General features: G+C 42.1%; 4 protein-coding genes and 2 pseudogenes across 4 annotated transcripts; all 6 read left to right on the top strand.

Annotated features, from left to right (window-relative positions):
* Positions 1-619: 619 nt before the first annotated feature.
* Positions 620-3,656, top strand: svbp (small vasohibin binding protein). The gene is made up of 3 exons (XM_032513387.1): positions 620-808; positions 1,365-1,499; positions 2,791-3,656. The coding sequence occupies exons 2-3, from the start codon at positions 1,386-1,388 to the stop codon at positions 2,875-2,877; spliced, it is 201 nt and encodes a 66-aa protein (XP_032369278.1). The 5' UTR covers positions 620-808; positions 1,365-1,385; the 3' UTR covers positions 2,878-3,656.
* A 1,384-nt stretch (positions 3,657-5,040) lies between these two features.
* LOC116687775 (histone H2A-like) lies at positions 5,041-5,527 on the top strand (annotated as a pseudogene).
* A 1,164-nt stretch (positions 5,528-6,691) lies between these two features.
* Positions 6,692-16,201, top strand: LOC116687777 (histone H2B-like). Its single transcript, XM_032513382.1, has 2 exons — positions 6,692-7,073; positions 16,151-16,201. The coding sequence occupies exon 1, from the start codon at positions 6,692-6,694 to the stop codon at positions 7,070-7,072; it is 381 nt and encodes a 126-aa protein (XP_032369273.1). The 3' UTR covers position 7,073; positions 16,151-16,201.
* On the top strand, positions 9,195-14,814 carry LOC116687779 (histone H4). The gene is made up of 2 exons (XM_032513386.1): positions 9,195-9,220; positions 14,472-14,814. Exons 1-2 carry the CDS (start codon positions 9,202-9,204, stop codon positions 14,762-14,764), a joined length of 312 nt encoding a protein of 103 aa, XP_032369277.1. The 5' UTR covers positions 9,195-9,201; the 3' UTR covers positions 14,765-14,814.
* Positions 15,737-16,197, top strand: LOC116687778 (histone H2B-like). The gene has a single exon (XM_032513385.1). The coding sequence runs from the start codon at positions 15,771-15,773 to the stop codon at positions 16,146-16,148; it is 378 nt and encodes a 125-aa protein (XP_032369276.1). The 5' UTR covers positions 15,737-15,770; the 3' UTR covers positions 16,149-16,197.
* A 1,539-nt stretch (positions 16,202-17,740) lies between the features above and the next one.
* On the top strand, positions 17,741-18,198 carry LOC116687776 (histone H2A-like; annotated as a pseudogene).
* The last annotated feature ends 752 nt before the right edge of the window (positions 18,199-18,950 follow it).

The raw sequence follows: 18,950 nt of genomic DNA, 5'->3' as shown, positions 1-18,950 counted from the left end.
CCATTCATTTGTTGTTGCATGCACCAAATAAGGAACTACACAATTGCTTTTAGAGCCTTCTGGCTTTTTTAACCCTCATGTTGTCCTCAGGTCAAATTGACCCGTTTTCCTATCCCAATGTTAACTACCCAATTGTAATTCCCCAAAATAACATGATTGATTCCACACAACGCTCTTTGGCAGGTACATATGTCTACTTTCATTAATTTTGGGGGATCTTTTTTAATTTTATATTTATAAGGAAGAAGAAGAAATTGACGTGGTTTTGAAATAGCCTTGACTAATATATCCATAAACATTCATTCCTTTAATTTTAGTCTAAATAATTCCTCATTTCTGCTTTACTAACTAAAAAATTAGGTATAATTTCCTAAAAAATAGGTTTACTGACCATAAATTCCAAAAATAACTGTAGAACTAAAAGGTAATAAGTTAGTGTTAAGTAGTGTTGAAAACGTCAAAAAAGTGACAAAAACTGAGGGAAAAAAAAGAGTCAAAAGTGTTGAAAAAGGGACAAAAATGTAAGGAAAGGTTAAAGACATCGATAAAAAGCGTCAACTAAAGCGTCGGTTTCAATTTTGACGAGAAGACAACACGAGGGTCCAGTTTTAAGCGGAACCCGCACACAACCGGAACCTTTGAACCAACGCTGCAAAACTCGGATCTATTTATTGGTGACACTTGGGGAAACAGCTGTTTTGATCGGCTAACGTTAGTAGCTAACCACAGAACAACTTACTGGCTGACTTAACGTGAATCATATAGTATATTAGTAGATTACTGATTTCTGACCTTGTACAATTCACAGGTAGGACGCCATTAACTGGAGTTAACAGGTTATTGTTGGTTGGAATCTTACTCTATAGAAAAGTTAACGACAGCTAACAAGCTAACGTTAGCTAGAGTAGCTAAAGCAAAGATCCCTTCTAAACCGTCTCTGGCTAAATGTAACGTTATTTATATCTATGGTTATTTACATATGTGATTATTTATATCTATGGTTATTTATATCTGTGGTTAAAGCGTTAACTAGCTAGCTAACGTCTAACTTAATGTTATGTTCGCTTAAATGTAATAGATGACGGTTAGCTTACCGCTACACTGTTAGCATTTGTTCTCCTATTCAACACAACTAACTCAGTAACGTTATTGTAACTAATTACACATTTAGAAATGGTTCAGATATTATAATTCGTAGGTGTATGTTGATCAAATTAAAGGGCTTGTTGGAAGACTTATGAATGTTGGGTTTATTTAAAACTATCTCCAAGTTGTTTGAGGTTGTTTAGACAGAGAAGTATGACTCAATAACTTTACAGTAAAGACAAAAAAGTCAAATATCGTATTGCCTCAAACACACCCAGGTTGATTGGAGGGCTGTTGCCATGGAGCCTGCCTGCCGTAAAGACAAGCCAAAGCTGAACTCAACACCGACAAGAGGAGACAGAGCCAAACAGAAGTCCGCACAGCAAGAGCTCAAACAACGACAGAGAGCAGAGGTGACGACGTCACCTTTTTTATATTACTTCTTACGTCTTCATTTAAAAAGCTAATTTTAGGCTTTTTGGCTTTTCCCCTTTCCGTTATTGTGTAATATATCTTTTTTTGTGCATGTTAAAGGTTTAAAAAGTGAAAATACCCCCAAAGTCCCCCCCCAAAGGACTTGCGTCACTTTGTAACACGTTATAGTGCTCACCTGCTATCGTAGCACGCCCTCATACTCTGCTTCTGACTGGCTAGTAGTCCTTACCTAGCTACTGTCAGGGCCCTCATACTCTGCTTCTGACTGGCTAGTAGTCCTTACCTAGGTACTGTCAGGGCCCTCATACTCTGCTTCTGACTGGCTAGTAGTCCTTACCTAGGTACTGTCAGGGCCCTCATACTCTGCTCCTGACTGGCTAGTAGTCCTTACCTAGCTACTGTCAGGGCCTCATACTCTGCTCCTGACTGGCTAGTAGTCCTTACCTAGGTACGGTCAGGGCCCTCATACTCTGCTCCTGACTGGCTAGTAGTCCTTACCTAGCTACTGTCAGGGCCCTCATACTCTGCTCCTGACTGGCTAGTAGTCCTTACCTATACGGGCCCCTACTGTCAGGGCCCTCATACTCTGCTTCTGACTGGCTAGTAGTCCTTACCTAGCTACTGTCAGGGCCTCATACTCTGCTCCTGACTGGCTAGTAGTCCTTACCTAGCATGTGGAACTCCCAACAAAGATGGAATAGAAGTGAGATGTCTCACTCTGTAGCTAAAACAGAGAGCTCAACACACAGGGTGACAAGAGGAGCATGTGTCGGAGGATGTGCAGTACAACACATTTATGGTGTGTAGATGGGTTTTTGAAAATAAAATCATGTAATACCTATTCTGTTACAACCTCTAAATACAATTATGAACCGGAAAATCAGCCTAATATGAGCACTTTAAACAAAAATCGGAGACAGGCAGTCGTTACTCTTCACTCCTGAAAACAGATGGGGACCGAAGTCGCACACACTCTGTCCTCAAAAGACTTGAGACCCGACTTGATATCAGGATTTGTGAACAAAACTTCCTTTTTTTTGTTTTTGGTTAATTAACATTAAGGAAATGTCTGACAAGCTAAATGTTATTCCCTCATTTGTCATTATGCATAAACCTTAACGCACTGCGGCAACAACACCATGACAAGCAACTGTTTTGTCATTTGTCATTACCTTGACGAGACTTGGCTTTGACCTGCGAAAAATGACTTGAGCATCTCTGCGTTTTTATAATCAACCGCGTCTACTTTCTTCCCTTCTTCATTGACAGATCTACGCCTTGAACAAGGTGATGACAGAACTGGAACAGCAGCAGTTTGAGGCCTTTTGTAAACAGATGCAATCACAAGGAGAATGAGTCCTGGCTTCCTTCTTCATCTGGACCAGGACCCGTCACCCCTGCAAAAACCCCATGTACCGAAATACAATCACACACTTATACTGACACCGACGCTTGATAATCTTTCTGCTCTTGGCCTGTTAACGATTCAGATTCCTGACTCTGTAACCTGAATACGCTGGAGAGTGTTGTTGTACCTGAGCTGATTGGTAACTGAAAGCATTGTGGGTCAAATGGGGCCAAACAGGAACAACTGTAATCAGAGTTGCATATTTCCTACAAACACATCAGGTCGCTGATATTTCCTTTGCATAAATATCAACCTTTGTATGTCTGCATGTAATGGTTAAACTGGGCTTCCGTGCTCTTTTTGTGTAATACTGGCAAACTTTAAATTCACCAAGATACCATTTTTTTCTCCTATTTTTCATAAGCTAATATCAAATATCTATTATTTCTTGCACATTCTCGAAGTTTTCACATCCAGTGTGCTTCTGATTTCCAACTACCAACAGCAGAACAACGGGTTGTTTATTGCTTAATGTAGCTTTAAAATAGGCAGTGCCCTTAATGTGTTAATGGTGCTCACTTTCTTATCTTGTGAACATTGTATGCAGTGCCACCTGGCCTGTACTTATTTAATATAGCATTTTATTGTCACATTCATTTTGCAATACAAACAGCTTCTATTTATGACTGATAACTGTAAAAACATTTATACAAAGTACAGTATGGCATCAACTTGCACTTGAGTTGAAAATTTTGGATTGAATGAAAATAAAAGTACATTTTAAAAAGAAAGTGTTTTTATTAGACTCTGCATTTTAGCCATATAAAGACAGTAAAATCAGATAATGGTTGTGGCTACATGTCTGATTTCATCTTCCTTTGTAACTCCTGGGTCTTGTTCTTTAAGTCTGGTTTTAGATTAATATAATCTTGTTTATTGATATTCAGCTAAATGTTTGAGGATTTAGCCGTTACTCATCTTGAGTAATGATGTACTGTTTTTTGAATAAGCAATCAATTATATCAACGTTTATTGTCCGAGTGGGGTAAAACAAATTTGACTACTTTTTGTTAAAATTACTAATAGTCTGAATTTTACACAAATAGTAAAAGGTAAATTCATGAGGTTTTTGATTTTTTTTTTTTTAAACCTTCCAACTTGTTGTATCATTAAATTTGTGTTTAGAATAGAATTAATGTTTTGCTTTGACTATAACTCGTATGAGTCAGTATTCATACAATTGCATTTTGGGCTAAAAAAAAAAACCACAATCTTAAAGAGCCTTTGTGGCTTTTTAAATTTAATTATAGGCTTCAAGTGTCAAATTTCATATGAAAGTAGCTGAGTTTACAGCATTGTCCTTTGACGTTTAAGACAGAATAAGAAAACTCTTTAAGGATGATTTGGTGGCTCTTAAAAGAGCCTTTGTGGTGTGTGTGGAGCAGCAGACAGTTTAAGCCCTCTCTCCGCGGATGCGCCGGGCCAGCTGGATGTCTTTGGGCATGATGGTGACCCTCTTGGCGTGGATGGCGCACAGGTTGGTGTCCTCGAACAGGCCGACCAGGTAGGCCTCGCTGGCCTCCTGCAGAGCCATGACGGCGGAGCTCTGGAAGCGCAGGTCGGTCTTGAAGTCCTGAGCGATCTCTCTCACCAGGCGCTGGAAGGGCAGCTTGCGGATCAGCAGCTCCGTGGACTTCTGGTAGCGACGGATCTCCCTCAGAGCCACGGTACCGGGCCTGTAACGGTGAGGCTTCTTCACGCCGCCGGTGGCCGGGGCGCTCTTCCGGGCAGCCTTGGTGGCCAGCTGCTTCCTGGGGGCTTTGCCTCCGGTGGACTTACGGGCGGTCTGCTTGGTTCTTGCCATGGCTTTCTCTTTCTACGATCAGAAGAAATGTATTTTGAAACGAAGAGACCTTCGGCTCTTAAAGTGTGGGACCGGATGTGAGCTGTTGTGTCGCTGATTTAGACCTCCGGCTCGGCGGCTCCTGATTGGCGAGGGGCTCCTCTGGAGCTTAGCACCGCCTCAAGGAGCGACCCACCGCCCGGATCTCCGTCGCTTATTGGCGGACAAACCTTTCAAAAAGTCCGCCAAAAATGTCAGTGCGGGCCGCCCTCTGCTGCTCTGCTGGAAGCCTCTTTTCTGGTTGGTCAGGCTGGAAATGACCGACTCCCGCGCTCCGCGGACATAAAAAGGAGGGTTTCAGCCGTCGGTACAACACTTCTCTGAGTCGATACTTACGAGAACATCTAAAAATGTCTGGACGGGGAAAAACCGGAGGAAAGGCCAGAGCTAAGGCGAAGACCCGCTCCTCTCGTGCCGGGCTCCAGTTCCCGGTCGGCCGTGTTCACAGGCTGCTCCGTAAGGGGAACTACGCTCAGCGCGTGGGAGCCGGCGCCCCCGTCTACCTGGCGGCTGTGCTGGAGTACTGACCGCTGAGATCCTGGAGCTGGCTGGAAACGCTGCCCGCGACAACAAGAAGACCCGGATCATCCCCCGCCACCTGCAGCTGGCGGTCCGCAACGACGAGGAGCTCAACAAGCTGCTCGGCGGAGTGACCATCGCTCAGGGCGGCGTGCTGCCCAACATCCAGGCCGTCCTGCTGCCCAAGAAGACCGAGAAGCCCGCCAAGAAGTAATACCGTTTACTCTGACTGGAAATTAAACACAAAAAGGCTCTTTTAAGAGCCACCCACACACTCCTGATAAAGAGCTCTGTTTCATTTATTTGGTGTTATGCAGTAATCAAGCAGTTACTAGCCTACTTGAAATGGCCTGTCTCCATGGGTAGTTGATTCTGTAAGAGTATAACTTGACAGAAACCAGACCGGGCTTATCCCATTTTAAAAGAACTATTATAAGGGTAATACTTCAATAAAGACTAAAACAGTTTTACTCCACAATAACCTATCTGAGGCAAATGATGCTAAAATAAACTTACTTTGATTTAACTTTTTGACTTAAAACCAAATATCAACCGTTATTATAGCTATCATGAACTTGTCCAAGGATTCACATTTTTGAAATGATAATCATAAAGGATAACTACAATAAAATTATAATATGTACCATTATATTCAATGGTGTCATGCAATATCCCCTGAGTAAACACCAGCATTTGGGGGGACAACTTTCATCACTGTTTGTTGCACCAGTAGCCAAACAACGTGTAAATTTATATTATCCCTCAAAAACACAGGCAGTGACTTGATGACTTCAGGAGTGTCCCCTGACTACAAAGTAAACTGAGCACCTGCATTTAGTTTTCAAAAAGTATGCAAATGATGAAAATTACTGAAAATGTATGTCATTTCAAATGATCTGGACTGGTATTTTTATTTAGCAGCCTATCATATCCCCACGAGAGTCTTGTCAGGAAGGGGCAATGTTTTATCTAAATCCTAAAATTAGCCATTTCTTAATATTTAACTTTCTGCTACAATATAACTTTTTATCAGTTTCCATGGCTGTCTGTCGAGTTTTATTACATATAGCATAGTTTTATTAAAGTTGTTAACAAGACAGGTTGTAGTGTGGTACATAGTTTAAAATTATACATTCTTCATATTTTTGTTAATGTTGTAGTGATTTTTCTCTTAATGCAGTCAACCATAATCAAAATACACATCACTTTGCTCCGATCGCTTAAGTAAACTAATCTGCTCAGAGGAACGGCTACTTGTGCAGCGCATGCTCAGGCCCACGCTCAGATGACAACCAATCCTGCGCGAGCAACAGCACAGTTACATTTACATCGAGTAAGTACAAATAGAACGTTCGATGGCGCGTCACCACGTTCGATTAGTAAATTTTCCAGAACTCATCATGCCAGAACCAAGCGTCAAAGCGCCCAAGAAGGGCTCTAAGAAAGCCGTGACAATGACAAAGACCGCCGCTAAGGGCGGCAAGAAGAGGAGAAAGAGCAGGAAGGAGAGCTACGCCATCTACGTGTACAAGGTGCTGAAGCAGGTCCACCCCGACACCGGCATCTCCTCCAAGGCCATGGGCATCATGAACTCGTTCGTGAGCGACATCTTTGAGCGCATCGCCGGCGAGGCCTCCCGTCTGGCTCACTACAACAAGCGCTCCACCATCACCTCCAGGGAGATCCAGACCGCCGTGAGGCTGCTGCTGCCCGGGGAGCTGGCCAAGCACGCCGTGTCTGAGGGCACCAAGGCCGTCACCAAGTACACCAGCTCCAAGTAAACCTGCTGGGAGACCAACTACACAAAGGCTCTTTTAAGAGCCACCCACTTCCTCTAAAGAGTTTCTCCTGTTATAACAACTTATGATTAATCTTGTTTGAAAATGTATAAATACTGACATTTATTGTCCCTACTATTCCGGTCTCTGTAGGTTTCTTACTGTGAAAGCTAAATTACAACCATTGTTTACTTGATTAATAAAGTGTGCCGTTAATGTGTGCAGATTTTAGAAGTTAAATACTCTGTAGATGATGTGGTGGCTCTTAAAAGAGCCGTTTGTTGATGAGATGGACTACAGCTCACTTCTTCTTAGGTGCTGCCTTCTTCACTTTGGGCTTGGCGGCCTTCTTCGCGGGGGCTTTCTTGGCTGCAGAGGCCTTTTTCACCACTTTCTTGGGGCTCTTGGTTGCATTTTTGCCAGTAAAAGTGTGTAACGTAGAGTGTAAGGGCTCCTCCCTCTCATCTAAAATCGTCACATCCGTAACTAGAATGGTTGCAAACTCAGCGACAGAAAGCAGATGTCCACAAACCAATGTCTAAGTCTATGCTTTTCAAATTCTGGATGCAGAAAAAGACACGTTATTTACACACAACTTCTAAATCTCTATGAGACACAATAACAACACATGTTTGAAGAAAAAAAGTGTGATCAGTCACCCCTGAAGCCATTTAAGAAAGACTGGCCCCAGGACTCTCCTTAGGTGGACCCAACAACTCCTGTTGGATCAAGCAGTTAAGATTAGATGTCTTGCAGTGAATAGTTTGTGGGGGATGCAAAATTAAATGCTGTGCTTTAGAGATGGAAACAATGTGGCTACAGAGATGGAAATGTGCTTTAGAGATGATAACGTTGAGCTATAGAGATGGAAATGTTGGTACAGCTTGAATCTGATAGGACTGATGACGTGTTAATATCAGCACACACACAATGATAACATGATGCATGAGATAGCTTAGTGACAAAGATTAATTACTGTTTGTAAGAGCCAAATAGAAACTAGTTCATCTGAAATAATAATTTAGTTTTAAACAGTTAAATGGTAAATTCATGATAAATGCATTGGTTTAAAAAGCATGATCTAGTAATGTTTAGGTCTGATAACATTTCAGTATTTTGAGTTTGTGATACGACATTTTTGTGATTTTAAACATATTGCAATATTCTGTGATGCATTGCAATTTATAACCTTTTTTTCGAACTTCTAATTTTTCCCAATTTCAATCGACGTCCCCAAAAGGAAACTTTCAACATCGGTTTCATCTAAAAAGAAACATTTCTCTGTTTTTTCTTCTCACTTCAATTTTTATGCTGCAAAATGAGACAAACTGACCAACACATGTATAGTATAATAAAAGATTGATACTTGGCAACTGTGTATCGAAACAGTGTTGTATTGCCACAGAAAATGTACTGTAGACTGGACTGTAATGTAGATGTAAAAGTACTGTACACTACACTGTTAATAGACAGATTGATAGATAGATAGATATAGATAGATAGATAGATAGATAGATGGATGGATGGATGGATGGATGGATGGATGGATGGATGGGATGGATAGATAGACCTACAGTTGCAGTCAAACGTTTTGTATTTAAGGAATTTTCTTCTTTTCTTTTCTTTTTTTTACAAATAAATAAATGTAGTTTCATCCATTGACCTATATGGTCCTTGTGTGAGTTTCTGACTCTAACTGTTTAGTTTATGGGCCATTATGTTTTTATAATTTCAAATGTTCCACTGATGTTTCTGACCAGTCTCAAACATAAAGTATGTAGAGTATCTTAATTTCCTGTGGTAATTGCGCAGTGTAAATGAACCATCCCTTTGGTGTGGGAGACGAGGGTTTGAATCCCAGTGTGATATATCAACCAATGTCTCCCAGAGCAAGGCACTGAACCCATAGTGGCAACAGAGGCGTGCGACCTCTGATGAAACAAATACATGGATACAATATCATCAAAAAAAGAAGAACGGTTACGTTTTGAAACATGATGTGGGCAGAGCTGCTGGATTTGGCCCCGCCCACCGACGTTGGCGCCATCTGTCTTCCCTTACGTCCGCAGGTAAGATGTAAAAGCAGCCGGTCGACGACGGTGAAGCCATTCGTTCAATCGACTACTGTAACAATGAGTGGCCGCGGAAAAGGAGGACTCGGCTGAGTCTGTTTTCCACTTCCTTACTCTTTGTTCCACGTTCGTGTGCACCTGATATGGCACCTCAGTCAGCTCATTACTCAGCTAGATTCGGCCAACATTGGGCTAGATTGAAGTTTGTCGGAGAGGGCCCTGTGCCCAACCGAGAATATGTGGCTGAGGAACTTTTATTTCAGTCAACATGGGTAAGCCCCACAGACATTTACTCCTTTATTGGACTACCGAACAAAAAAGACTTTGAATTGGTGTTCAATCAAGAGCCCCCACTTCGTCGCTTCCTGGAAGTCATAGCTGCAAAAACTAACGAGCCAAAATGGAGAGAGTGGAGTGTGAGAGTCGTCTGTGGCCATAGACACTCTGACCATCGTGGTGAAGTTCTGGACGGAAGAGTGTCTGATCATGATATCGAACTCTATCTGAAGAGATACTGTGCAATACTCCAGCCAGTCTACAAACCGCTGGATAAGTACGACATATGGTACGGCGTGAGGAAGTACAAGGTTCGATTGCAAACCGACACGCTGGTAACTTTGTTCAAATACCTAATTCCATCTCTCTGGGTCCTTACAATGGCCGAATCTCTAAAAGGGCCCAAGGGTTAAAAAGGGTTTTTCTTTTGTCAATTCAACCCGACCACCAGGAAAAGGAAACTGTCCCCCCAGAAGTTTTTGGCGATGGGGCCCAAAACTGGGGCCACAGGGAAAACCCCTGTCAGAGCGACAGTGGTGCTCCTTGTGGGGCGGGGGAAAGGGGCCCAAAAGACTTCACCTGTCCTAAATCTTTTCCAATAAACCAAAGGGGGATTTCCCTCCCCCCGGGAGATTCCACCCCTTCCCCTCCCATGGGGGGCCCCAGGAGGCCCTCCGTCACAGCCGGAGGCCCGAAAAGAAAACCCCAGCATCCCAGCACCCCGGGGGGGGGAGGACCGAAACGCCCAAAGGGGCCCGGGCAGCTCGGGGAGAATCCCAACGTCTGCACCCCAGCGGGCTCGGGAGAAATCCGCAACGTCTAGCACCCCAGCGGGCCCGGGTGAGAATCCGCAACGTCCAGCAGCCCAGCAGGCGGTGAGAATCCGCAACGTCCAGCAGCCCAGCAGCCCGGTGAGAATCCGCAACGTCCAGCAGCCCAGCAGCTCGGGGAGAAACCGCAACGTCCAGCAGCCCAGCAGCCCGGTGAGAATCCGCAACGTCCAGCAGCCCAGCAGCTCGGGGAGAAACCGCAACGTCCAGCAGCCCAGCAGCTCGGGGAGAAACCGCAACGTTCAGCAGCCCAGCAGCGCGGAGGACCGAAGCTGCAGCAGCTCTCCTCTCAACCCTCTACCCTGCAGACCAGGCCCCCCCCCCCTGTGGTTCCCGGTCAACCAGGTGAGGGTGAATTGAAGATCAGTGGTATTTCTAGCATGAACGATGATAGTGATAGTGATGAATATGAGCAGAGTTATGAGAGCGCGAGTGAGAGTCCCAGCTCTGACTTCAGCTCCACCGGGCTGACAGCCGGTCAACGAGCAGCCAGCACCCCGCTGCTCTCCGGCGGTAAAGATGACGTTGTCCCTGGGGACAGTAACTCCGGCTCGTTCTCCCCGACGCCGGAGCTTGCTGCCCCTGACCCCCTGCATGAACTCTCCTTTGAGGTGGTTAAAAAGAAAAAGAAAAAACGGTATCTTGAGACACCCTATAAAAAAGATTGTAAACGTTTAGATGACAAACCGACACCATAGGTTCAGCTCTCTCTAAAACACCATGTCCTGTCTCAAAATAGCCACCTGGAATGCACGCGGCATCCAGTCGAGTAAATTCAGAGAAACTAAGTTGAAATATCTTTTAGACACAGATTTTGATATCTTGTGTACTCAGGAGCTCAGACTGAACACCTACAATGATGTAGCGGATGTGTGTAAAAGGTGGAGTAAAGGGCAGAGCGTGGTCTCTGTTGGAGAGAGCAGAGCTGATGGTGTCGGGATATTCTTTAAATCCAGTGAAGTTGTTCTAATACGTAGAAGAGATATAATACCAGGCAGACTACTCATGATTGATTTTTATTATAGAGGTGAAAAACATCGCGTTATCAACGTGTATACTGCACCTGACAGAGTTAGAAAAACTCAATTATTTAAAAGAATTAGAGAGCTTTTAACTGTTGGATATAAACTTATCTTATGTGGTGATTTTAATACAGTCACTAATAAAGATGACATAGTTAGCCCTAACACTTATAAACTGCTATCTGAAGGGAAACTTTTAAAAGAAATTTGTGAAGAAGCTGAATTAATAGATGTGTGTCGCTGTATTCACCCTGTCGGGGTCCAGTTTACTCGGTTCGACCAGAAGACAAAGACCCGAATAGATAGAATATATGTCTCCAAACACTTTAAAGTCCTTCAGTATGGGACAGTTCTAAATGAATTCTCTGATCATCTCCTAGTCCACAGCGTTTTATCCTCTGGCTCCTCAGAAACCAGAGGCTTCTGGAAGCTAAACTCCCAGTGCCTGAAGAACCCAGACTTATTAGTAGAATTAAAACTAGAAATCAGTAAAATATTACAATTAAAGTGCTTAACTAAATCTAATATAGAATTATGGGAATTATTAAAATTAAGATTAAAAGATTTTTTCAGATTTAAGTGTCGAGAAATAAATAAGATTAAAAATATAGAATATAATGCCTTGATGGAGAGATATATTAATTTAAAACAGATTAAGAAAAGATCAAACTCTGAAGATTTAATCATGTCGGAAATAAAAGCACAAATAGATAACTTTAATTATGAAATATTATATAATATTTATAAACAAACTAATAGCGATAATAGAGGTAATTTGATACATGTACTTAAAGCTGGACGACAGCAAATCCAAAGTAAATTTATTAAATCCATAAAGAAACAAGACGGTGTAGTGGTGTTTGAAGAAAATGAAAAAAGAAACGCTATCAGAGAATTATGTATTGATGCATATAAACACATAGAGATAGACAGCGGCTGTGTAAAGATTTTATTAGATAAGGTTCCCTCATTCAGCTCTCTGGACTTCTCAGAACTAGTGGGAGATATTAGAAAAGAAGAAGTCGTGCAGGCCATCAAACAACTTAATGTGGGCAAAAGCCCCGGGCCCGACGGCCTGTCGGCAGAGTTTTATCAGTTAAACATGGATGAAGTAACTAACGTCCTGACAGAGATGTTTAATGAAGGGCTGAACAGAGGCTGCATGGGGGAGTCATTTTATCAGGGTGTTATGTGTTTGCTGTATAAAAAAGATGATGAAAATGATATTAACAATTACAGACATTTGACTATAATGAATACTGATTACAAAATATTAGCTAAAGTTATTATGAATAGAATGAATAATATATTAGATGATATGATTGAGAGAGAGCAGACGTGTGCCATTAAAGGCCGGTTGATGTGGGACAACCTCTGCACACTGAGAGAAATGATCAACAAACCCGGGAAGAAAGACTTCTATATAATTGGGCTGGACCAAAAGAAAGCCTTTGATTATGTTTCCAGAGAGTATTTATGGGAGGTAATGGAACATTATGGGTTCCCAGAATCCTTTGTTCATATGGTCAAGTGTCTGTATATTAAATCCAGTATTTGTGTTAATGTAAATTGTGTTTTAACTAAGCCTTTTAACGTGGAGAGGGGGTGAAACAGGGCTGCCCCCTGAGTGCAGCGTTATATATCCTGGCCATCAGCCCCCTGATCAAGACCATCAACTCTGACTGCCTCATAGCGGGACTCATGTCGGGCTCACGCACAATGTCACCGCAATGGCGTATGCGGATGACGTAACTGTGGTAATAAATAATCAAATGGAGATGGATGTTTTAACTAATCATTTGAGTTTATATGAGTTGGCTACGGGTGCTAAGCTTAATCATAAAAAACAGAAGGAGTTTGGATTGGATCGAAACAAGCAAAACGTGATATTAACATTAAAGTAAAAGATGAGATTAAAATTCTGGGCTTAACCATTTGTAACCATGACTGTAGCGAAAGAAACTGGGAGCTTAAGCTCAGTGAGGTTAAAGAAGAAGTAAAAAATGGGAGAATAAGAATACAAATTATAAATCAAGAGTTAATATCGTTAAAACGTTCATCCTTTCCAAACTTCTTTTTATCGCAAACATTTTCCCTCCATCTCATAAAATGATAATACAATTAAACAAACAGTGTGTGAATCTGGTATGGGGCACGACGAGAGAGGTCACAAAAAGAGAAATTTTATATAAAAGTAGAGAATATGGTGGGCTTGGGGCCGTGGATATGGGGATAAAGTTATACATTTCTTTTGTTAAAAACGTGTCAGCAGCATTGTCCAGGAATGCTCTCTGGGTGGGTGACTCCTCCAGGTGGAGGAAGAGGAGAGGCCGAGCCAGGCAGGGACCACAATATATAATCAATTATGGTGATTTTATAGATGAGTATCAAAAACTTAAAATTGATTGGAGCGGCCTACCAAGTAAAATGATTTTAAAAAGATCAATTTTAAATATGGTGGGTTTATTGATTATAAACATCTAACCCAAAATGAAGGAACCCTGCTCCTAAAATTTTTAAAGAACAAAAACCTGTCTGAGAGTATCCGGGATATGAGGTGGCTGCTGGCCGTTAACAGACTTCCTGTGAGAGCTGTTGTGTCTTGGAGTTGCTATGTGACAACTAAAACCTGTCCCATGACCACATGCAACGATGATGAGACACAACAGCATCTCCTCATGGACTGCTTCAGAGCGCAGGAGGTCTGGGATAAAATGAGAGTGTGTGGTGTGAAATTTAATGTGACTTATAAGAGTGTAATGTATTGTATAATGGACCAGAGTGTGTTAGAAAAAGAAAAAGAACTTTTGCAAATTATAATATGTATTGTGTGTTTTAAACTGTGGAAGACTAGGTGCTGTATGATAATACAACAAACTGTCATAACCAGTGATGACGTTTTTAAACAAGTCATCACCGAGTTAAGAAGAAGAAAAAAATTGGATAAAAATCAGCTCCTTCCTTGGGATATTATTAATTTGTAATGTTTAGCACTCTGCACTTTATGGTCTGTTCTTTGCACTATTAGCACATGCACTTTAACGCATGCACTTTAACCGCTCTCTGCACTTTATAATGTAAACTGTTATGTTTTTGTAATTTTGTAGTTTGTATATATCTCTTGTGCTCTCTAATGTATGTCATAACATGTAACTTGTACAAGTTCAATAAAGCCTTTTGTAAAAAAAAAAAAAAAGAAAAGGAGGAAAAGGACTCGGTAAAGGAGGCGCCAAGCGTCACCGTAAAGTTCTCCGTGATAACATCCAGGGAATCACCAAACCCGCCATCCGCCGTCTGGCTCGCCGCGGCGGAGTGAAGCGGATCTCCGGTCTGATCTACGAGGAGACCCGCGGGGTGCTGAAGGTCTTCCTGGAGAACGTGATCCGGGACGCCGTCACCTACACCGAGCACGCCAAGAGGAAGACGGTGACCGCCATGGATGTGGTCTACGCTCTGAAGAGGCAGGGCCGCACCCTGTACGGTTTCGGAGGCTAAACCTGATCTGAGATAAACCACAAATACCAACGGCTCTTTTAAGAGCCACCCACTTCCTCTAAAGACCTTCTTCCTCTTGGCAAAACTTTATAGAATTTAATAAACATTGTAACCTTATAATAGCTTACTATAAAACCTTCCTTTCCTCTAATTAGCCACACAATTCCTCTAAAGAACCTCTTTCTCTGGGAGTAAGTAAAACTAAATCACACATTGTTATAAAAATTAAATTGTTACCCCTTATCAATCGTACATTAACATGAATCCAGAGAAATGAGTGCATTAATAAAACGCAGTTCATAGAGTACTCAAATGCATAATGTTCAACAGCAAGGCATTATGTAAACACATGGTTGATGTTCCTAGCGAATATGGGGATTGATCCCAGATTTGGTGCCAAACGTGGCACATTTGTTCATTGAGAGTTAGATGAACACCTCAGAAAACCCCACGCTGTGATTTACGATCAAAAACTTCAAAGATCTTTATTTGTCAAAAGTGCTGAATGCATAAACTACTTGATATGTATTTATGTTTTAGCCATTGTTTAGCTAAACCTGAGGGATTATTCTTTTTCCAGTTCATTATATTTATTTAATCAAACTGTTTATAAAATGGTAATGAAAAGTGGAATCAAATTATTTTATAACGCTTTCAAAAGTCTTTATTAAAGTATTACAGTAAAAGACAAGTTTACAAATACAAAAACAATACAATTAGTCAAATTTTGTATTGATTTGGATTTTTATGAATTTAATCACAAAAGACATCCGTGCAGCGATTGGAAAGGGCGAATTTGTTTTTATAAAATGTTACAATGTAATTTAAAATCTGCTACATTGAAGCTAAGAAGAATGGCCACATGTTCTGCGCATGCGCAGTCCCGCTATGAAGACAACCAATCCTGTGTGAGCAACAGCACAGTCTCATTTGCATCAGGAGCAATAAAACAGGCGTCCGGACTGGATTTAGTTATCTGTTTTAGGAACTCTGAACCAGAGTGAAGATGCCTGCAGAAGCCACCGTCAAAGCGCCCAAGAAGGGCTCCAAGAAAGCCGTGACCAAGACCGCCGCTAAGGGCGGCAAGAAGAGGAGAAAGAGCAGGAAGGAGAGCTACGCCATCTACGTGTACAAGGTGCTGAAGCAGGTCCACCCCGACACCGGCATCTCCTCCAAGGCCATGGGCATCATGAACTCGTTCGTGAGCGACATCTTTGAGCGCATCGCCGGCGAGGCCTCCCGTCTGGCTCACTACAACAAGCGCTCCACCATCACCTCCAGGGAGATCCAGACCGCCGTGAGGCTGCTGCTGCCCGGGGAGCTGGCCAAGCACGCCGTGTCTGAGGGCACCAAGGCCGTCACCAAGTACACCAGCTCCAAGTAGACCATCTCGCTGCTGTAATCTACCAAACCAACGGCTCTTTTAAGAGCCACCCACTTCTCCTTAAAGAGAAATGTTTCATGTGTCTGGATAAAAAATATCGTTTAATTATAAATTTTCCATTCTTTGTTTTTGCTGTGCATTTGAATTGAATGGAAGGTTTATATATTGTTAAACAGTTAGTAAATAATGCCCCAATAAATAAACACATTGTTACAAACATATAGCTCCCAAGGAGTATATTTTTAATCTTACTTAAACTTGGTATTAAAGGACTGAACAACTAGTTAAAGTTAAGGCAACTGAGAACTGTTCAGCTTATGGCATTAAGTGTTTTAGCATTGAGAAAAACTAATGTAACGTGTAGAGACTGTAGGAGGGGGGGGGGTGAAGAGTGTCTATGAGCAGGGGAGTTTTCCAAAAAATTAAACTGATTTGAAATGTGATAATTAGGTTAGTGATGTGTCAAAAACTATTGAGTAATTTCTTCTTCTGTTAATTACTTTATATTAGCCTAAACTAATTTAGTTTATCTAAATTTTATTATATTTTCCCAGTTGGGAAGCTGAAGTTGCTCTGCTCTGTTTAAAGCCACCAGACTCCTTTTGACAAAAAGACATTTTACCTTGCAGAACGAGGGAGTTACTGCTCTACCACTGCCTCCATCAGTTAGTTAGTCTGAGCGATAGTGTAACGCTGGTGTTTTAAACGGTCCCAATGACGCTAACTAACTAAGCGATGAGTTACTCCGGTGTTCAGCGAGGGACAATTACTGTTTTTTGTTCAATCCCAGCCTCATCCTGCCACATGTCAACGTGTCCCTGAGTAAAACACTGACAAACGCTTCGATGACAGAAACTAGGGTTTGAACTCAGATGTGCTTTGTACATACAGTGCAATTTATAACATCATAGTAATCTAAATTCACCCTGGCATTCAAAACGTGATTGTTTAAGTTCCCAAACTTTTTCCATGGATGTATTAAGAGATGTTTCTCACGTCAAGGACCCCTAGACTGACAACTATGGAAAAAATTATAGGGAAAATTAAATATTCCCCTTTGGCTGCGGATCCACTGGAAGCACTTGGTAGCCCCTGGGGGTCTCAGGAGACTAGTCAAAATACAGAGAGAGTTACATAATTATGAAATACATAATTATTATCTACAATACATTATGTTCTGTTAGTTGCAAGTTTAAACATTATATTTTCTGTCAGTTATGATATTGAGAGTTGTTTCTTTGGACTTTAACACGTTGTATTCCCTGATGGTGGAATACAGGAGGCCAGACTAGTGCAAATAGAAATTTAATGTTTATATTTAAGGTGTGTTTGTTTTTACATAATTGCGACGTACGTAAAAACAATCTACGAAGGCAAATGATGATGATTGGGTAATTAATGGACATCCGGTTTAATCTGCAACGCTTTATTTTGAATTCCGTGCAGTGAAAACGTAGTCTTGTTGTGAATACAGCAACTTGACCAATCTCTTCTCTGATTGGACGATCAGACTTACGCTCACTCGGACCAATCACAAAGCAGCTAGGTACATATAACGCGGTTCAGGCAGCATTAAGGTACCATTTCTTATACTCACGTATTCAAGAAACACGAAAAATGTCTGGACGAGGCAAGACAGGAGGAAAGGCTAGAGCCAAGGCGAAGACCCGCTCCTCCCGTGCCGGGCTCCAGTTCCCGGTCGGCCGTGTCCACAGGCTGCTCCGTAAGGGGAACTACGCTCAGCGCGTGGGGCCGGCGCCCCCGTCTACCTGGCGGCTGTGCTGGAGTACCTGACCGCTGAGATCCTGGAGCTGGCTGGAAACGCTGCCCGCGACAACAAGAAGACCCGGATCATCCCCCGCCACCTGCAGCTGGCGGTCCGCAACGACGAGGAGCTCAACAAGCTGCTCGGCGGAGTGACCATCGCTCAGGGCGGCGTGCTGCCCAACATCCAGCCGTCCTGCTGCCCAAGAAGACCGAGAAGCCCGCCAAGAAATAGACACCCGGAAGCGGCTTCAACCAAACCAACAACGGCTCTTTTAAGAGCCACCCACATCCAACTAAAGACAAATCCTGATAATTATAAAGTCAATCGTGAAAGTATACTGTATCACTCCTCCAGTCAGCAAATGTCATACACAAAAATTCCGTTATTTGACGTTTCGTCTAAGCCTATTGTGATTAAGTCATTTTGAAACTGTTTATATTAATCCAGCAGTACGCATTGAATATGCGACACATTTCTTAATATTGTCATGCATGGCATCCAGCAGCTGTTATAAACCTATAAAACTACGAATGCCCGTGTGTTACCGGTAAGTTGCCATTACTTGACGCCTATGCGGTTAAGCAATACACATCGGTTGTGTGTTGTGTCTGCACAGGTACCATACAGCTTTGTTATAGACAGATTGGAGAAAATAATGAGTACATATGGTTTTCAACATATTCAGATAAGTTATATTTCTTTTCTTAAAATTATATTAAGCGTATGTTTTTTTATATGAACGGGTTTAGAATAATACTTAACGTTAGATAGTAACGTTACAGAAAAATGTTGCTCATAGGAGAGCTCTCAGATCACGTTATACAAATATTTATTTTTTGTAAATTTAATTGAGCGTTTAAGTGTCAAAATTCATTTAAAGTAGCCGAGGCTACAGATTATGCCCTTTAAAACAGAATAAGAAAACTCTTTAAGGATTATTTGGTGGCTCTTAAAAGAGCCTTTGTGGTGTGTGTGGAGCAGCAGACAGTTTAAGCCCTCTCTCCGCGGATGCGCCGGGCCAGCTGGATGTCTTT

This window comes from Etheostoma spectabile, chromosome 4, assembly GCF_008692095.1.
Source record: "Etheostoma spectabile isolate EspeVRDwgs_2016 chromosome 4, UIUC_Espe_1.0, whole genome shotgun sequence".
In the NCBI taxonomy this organism is placed as follows: domain Eukaryota; kingdom Metazoa; phylum Chordata; class Actinopteri; order Perciformes; family Percidae; genus Etheostoma; species Etheostoma spectabile.
Note: the sequence above shows the minus strand (reverse complement) of the source record. Positions and strands in the feature narration are given on the sequence as shown.

Excerpts from the sequence above, each read along its gene's own strand:
- svbp (XM_032513387.1), top strand. The coding sequence starts at position 1,386 with ATGGAGCCTGCCTGCCGTAAAGACAAGCCAAAGCTGAACTCAACACCG. Across the intron at positions 1,500-2,790 it reads AACAACGACAGAGAGCAGAG|ATCTACGCCTTGAACAAGGT; the intron begins GTGACGACGTCA and ends CTTCATTGACAG.
- LOC116687777 (XM_032513382.1), top strand. The coding sequence starts at position 6,692 with ATGCCAGAACCAAGCGTCAAAGCGCCCAAGAAGGGCTCTAAGAAAGCC.
- LOC116687778 (XM_032513385.1), top strand. The coding sequence starts at position 15,771 with ATGCCTGCAGAAGCCACCGTCAAAGCGCCCAAGAAGGGCTCCAAGAAA.